The sequence below is a fragment of the Sprattus sprattus genome (assembly GCF_963457725.1).
Source record: "Sprattus sprattus genome assembly, chromosome: 14".
Classification (NCBI taxonomy): Eukaryota; Metazoa; Chordata; class Actinopteri; order Clupeiformes; family Clupeidae; genus Sprattus; species Sprattus sprattus.
The window spans coordinates 23198322-23203590 of record NC_137912.1 but is presented as its reverse complement, the minus strand read 5'-3'; the positions used below and the strand labels follow the sequence as shown (position 1 = coordinate 23203590).

Here is a 5269-nt window from a genome sequence, read left to right as displayed (position 1 = left end):
CTGTATGGGTTATGATAAGTGCCAAACACTATGATGTGACCGGTTACCTCACAGGATGCAGCACCATGGATTTTTTGCATTAAACACTTGACTTGTGCACTTTAAGGTACCCAGACCAGTCTATGGGCTTATATTTAGGAATTTGAAAGTCGAAGTTTAGTTGAAGGTTTTTTTATGTTTTTTTTTTTCCTTTTTCTTTCTGGATGCACATGTACTGTATGAACTTAGAAATTGGCGGCTATATTCATCTTCAATTAAACAAATATTATTTTTGTAAAGAATAATTTGTGTGCTTGTTATTTGTGTAATGAAGACGTGGAATTTGAATCGACCGCTCTTCCTTCAGAGATGTGAGTAAGCAGACAGAAACCTGAGCCGTTCACGGCACCTGTCTAACTTGCTTTCGGGCTACAGCCTTCGGTCAATGGGAGGAGGAGATGGCATCGATGTGTCTCGTCTACTTATGCAGGTGAACAGAAACACCCGCTACGAGTCACGAAATTCCCACCCGAGGACTTGGCGTGCGCAGCATGACGGCGCTGATTCGCGTATTCTACTAGAACAGACAAGTTATTAATATCTGCTACTATGCCTCAAAGTGGGAAGTACTCTCCGACGCGCTACATTGCGGCCGTTTCTCCGTTAGCAGTGGCGCTCTTTCATACGTCTCCTGTTACGGGCATAGTTAAGGACTCTGACCAAACTCCAGAGAAGGCGTTACCAATTATAAAGATGCGTAATTCCAAAATCAGAGCTGTAAAAGCTAATACAAAACACGATTCGCCGAGCCCAACGATGGAGAACGAAGACAAGGCGCAGTCGCCTGCGTCAAAACGCAAAGACAACGCAGGTGCCGCACCTCGACCCAGAAAAAGAAGTTTTCGACCTCCAGATGTCAGGACGATATTTGAACCCGTCAAAAAGGACCCCCGCGTGAAGGAGGAGAAAGGAGAGGGGCACTTCTTCTGTCCGGACACCTCGCCTGCGTGGTGCGACGTCTGTTGTCAGTCTATCTTCCAGGATCGACTGACGTGCACAGGTGAGTGAAAGGACCTCGTTGGTAATGAGATACCTGGAACACTGCAAGCCAGTGCACCCGTAGTTAAATATGCGCAGCTAGAATGGCACCTATAAAAAAGGATGGATAGCCGTGCCTAAACATATGGCTCTCACAGTCAACAGCATTCTTAAAGAAACCAGATCCTGACCCGATATTGTGTTATTCTCGTCTTAGGTTGGAGCAAGTTCATAAGGGGAGCAGACAGCAGAGTAATAAGATTTAGTAATCCAAGTCAGATGGGCGTCCGAGTCAGATTCAGACTGGACGAATTTTGTACTGTGCATGAAGCTTAACGGAAAGTTAATTTAAAAATCAGGTAATTGTCCTCACGTTCCTTAAATTCTTACATTACTAGTTTGGGTGTATGCAGACGTCACGGAGGGAGGTATTTGCACGTTTATGCTTGCAACTGCACTGGCACACAAGCCAAAAGCATGCTGACAGACTGGTTTGACGGAATATAGAAGTGCGCACACATACACACACACACATTCCCACGTACACACATGCGCTCACAGACTGGTTCTTATCCACTCATGTACGGCCTCAGACTACATATCAAGTACACTCTGCCATTGCCTGTACAAAACGCATAAACAAACTGATGTGTTGTAAATAACACACAATAGGATGGCTGGACTGTGCCAACCCCAGAACATCATGGTCCTTCTACTCTACGATGTGAAGTGGTGTCATAGCGCCAGTTGTCTTGGTTCATTGATTCTCCTGTTTGTTGACACAACACTCCTGTCCTTTTGACTGCCCTCAGACCCCTAACTAAATTGCCCTGGTGTCTCTTTCTCACAAACACACACACACACACACACACGTATTCACACGCACAAACACACACATACACACACACACACACACACACACACACGACATATATGTATACCACACACACACAAACAAAACACTTATTCCACTTATTCCTCACTGCTGACCACAGTAGATATATTATACTGTATTCACACACCTTCACCAGTGCTACTTCATCTATGCAGCTACGCTGGGCCTAATATCATGAGGTATTGACTACACTGAATGCCTTGTATATACCGGTCTGTACAGGCAAAGCAATGTTTTGGGCTGAATTTCGTGAGTGATTTGAATTGCAAAGTATTACACACTCACTAGACCAGCGGACATGGCAGAAACAGTACAATGAGTGTCAGTCAGCTCTCTGTGCTGTTTGATTGGCTCAAAGTTGCGTGGTGGGGTGAGATGGGAGAAAAAGGCTTTATACTTCCTGTAGAACATTTTTATAAGATAGCATGCCATCATGCAATCATAGGCCCACACAAATTGTTCCATTACATCCACAACAGTGATTTCTGTTAAACTGGACCTGGAGAAGGATTGCAAAGTGCAGAAGTATGGAGGCAGATGCAAAGCTGCCAGGGTGATAGCCAGTAGGAAAGGTAATGGCAGCACGACCTCTGGCTGTGCAGAGAAGTCTGTGTCATTGGAGGGGCTGCAGTGCAGTCGGTCAGGGTGTTCATTTCCCAGGCAACGTGTTCAGTGTTAACCCAGTCGTTTCCCAGGCAACGTGTTCAGTATTAACCCACGGGACAAAGGTGACTGACTGCAAAACTCACTTTTCCATGCCTTCAGTGTGTGAGTGAGAGAGCGAGGGAGGTGTGTGTGAGAGAGAGAGAGAGGGGGAGAGTGTGTGTTTGTGTGTGTGTATGTGTGTGTGAGTGTGTGAGTGTGTGAGTGAGTGAGTGAGTGAGTGAGTGAGTGAGTGAGTGTGAATGTTATTGGATCATTGAATGCGGGAGCAGAGGCACAGGTGTTAATTTTCACTGCAGCTTCACTGATACAGTTCCTCACCTTAATTGTTTAATGATAGAATATCAAGATAACATCTAGTTTATGTATCTCGTTAATATTTCATTTATTTTTTTTAAACATCCGATTTGCAGCAATTATGTAGCCTAAGCGAGAATGACACGGTTGTGGCCATCATGGCGCCCCATCACCCTTGGTCTGAATGTCTGAATAAACAAATGTTCTGTCACCACGAACAGCATTTCCTTAATTTGCCTTGAAGCATATATTTATTTCACCCCCAATGGCAAGTGTGAGAAACCCGAGCTCTTCCTGGGTTTTAATTGTGATCCAGCACTCTGGTGTCCAGTCAGTTCAGTTTGCCATTCATGTTCACAGGGCTGAAATACATGCTCTGAAGTAGACCAAAAACCACATTTACCCCTTTACCCCCAACCAAGTATGCCCCTTTACCTGTATTGTTTATATACAGTATGTTGTTTGTGTGTTTGTGTGTTTGTGTGTGTGTGTGTGTGCATGTGTGTGTGTGTGCATGTGTGTGTCTGCATGTGTATACTTTGTGTGTGTGTGTGTGTGTGTGTGTGTGTGTGTGAGAGAGAGAGAGGGAGAGAGAGAGGGAGAAAGAGAGAGAGGGAGAGAGAGAGAGACTGAGTGAGTGTGTGTGTGTACGTGTGTGCCATCTTCAAGATATTCAAGGAAATTGCCACCCTGTTCATCTTTCCCACACAGATTAAGTGTCTCTGTATGTCAGTGTTGGCATCTGTGTCGAGGCCCTGTGGATCAAATACAGAGCACAGAGACAAGGACATACACGACGTCAGAAACTAAGAGAGGGTTTCTTGAGTGGATGGTGGTAAAGGTTTCAGCCTCACCGTACGACAGAGTTTTCATATCCTAAAGGTTTCTGGAAATGTAGAATGGTCGGAGCCCATTTGTCAGTCATCCAAACATGCTTGTAGGCTACATGCTAATACGCTAGTTCAGGATGTACCATGCTAATACGCTAGTTAAGGCATGTAACAACCAGACCTATTGTCCTATTGCAGTCAGTATTTCCAAATAGAAATGGCAATAGATGAGATAAAACATAGCATGTCCTGTTATTTTCCCCTGTGACATTTCCTTTTGAGAGCTTCGAGGGCAATCTCAGCTCAGAGCACAGCATGTTCAGTGAGCCCTACTGATAACATTAGCAGGGCACAAGACATTGATTGCATTGAGTGATGTGACCAGGGTCCCTGCTATAGTAGGGATGGTCCTGAGTACTGAAAGCTGTCCTGAGAGCAGGCTGGGATCCAGTTCTGGGACCCAGTTGCCTAACATGTTCTTTGTTCTGGGTTTGATTCAAAATATAAGGAATCAAGTTAATGCAGCATATGGTGTAAACCAGTCTATTCTAAATGTTACCAACATGAATCTGTCATAACTTCTACACTAATTGTAAAGATAGCTCTCCTGGATGTTGTCATCACAAAGAGACTCAATGTCTTTACAGCTATCCACAACTTGACCTAATCTGAACATTTCTGTGTGATTTTGAAGTGTCCCTACACATTTAGAACAGATCTCTGCCTGTTAGAGAGAGAGTCATAAATCACACTAGTACTTTCTTTGAGCAGGCACTTTCAACGACCTTGTGTCAAATGTCAGACTCTGTTGATGGTTTGTTGAAAAGTTTCCAATAGCAAATGGTTATTATTATGGATGATATGGCTCCAGGAAAAGATCACTGCTCTCCCATGCCCACATCCAGGGCTGAGGTGCCCTTGAGCAAGGCACCTAACCCTAATCACTGCTCCCTGGGCACTCAAAAGCAGCTCACTGCTCAGGGTTAGTGTGCTTCACTGTGTGTATCACTGTGTGTATCACTACCCTGGATGGGTAAAATGCAGAGATAAAATTCAGAGTGTGTGTGTGTCACTATCTCTGCCGTAAACAGTCACTAGTTACTAGGGCTCATTTCCATTTATTTTATTATTTATTAAAAGTTACCGACAAAGAGAAGGCACCATTGAAACCAAATCCAAGACAGAAAATGGCACAAATAGAAACTTAAGGTCTGCTATCAAATCCATAAAGAGATGCTTTGCACTTATAATGCTAAGATATGCAAAGCAAGACAGTCTTTCTTCTCCAAAATCATCTGTAGAAATCTAAAGAATATTGACAGGCCAGTTGTCTCCGCATCGGGGCCGCCGGCCAGCGATGGCTGTGGTGTTGCCATGATAGCCTGGAGGTCTTGGTGACGGCCAAGTTCTACATAGTTTCTGACAACCTTTCTGCCATCGTTCTGCTGACCAGAAGGGTAATTGGATTGTTCATCCGGCCAGAGGGACAATACCTGTCGACAGCCAGGGTCTCTACCTATGTAATAAATGCCATAGTGAATGCCAAGAGAAGCCTTGACTCTGCTTG

At 44.4% G+C, this 5269-nt stretch overlaps 1 protein-coding gene across 1 annotated transcript in view; it reads left to right on the top strand.

Moving 5' to 3' along the window:
• Window positions 1–450: 450 nt before the first annotated feature.
• Window positions 451–5269, top strand: part of rassf3 (Ras association domain family member 3) — a 74151-nt gene continuing 69332 nt past the window's right edge. The window contains exon 1 of the mRNA XM_080850864.1: window positions 451–1039. Coding sequence (XP_080706990.1) covers window positions 589–1039 — 451 coding nt within the window. The 5' untranslated portion in view covers window positions 451–588. The remainder of the gene's footprint in view (window positions 1040–5269) is intronic.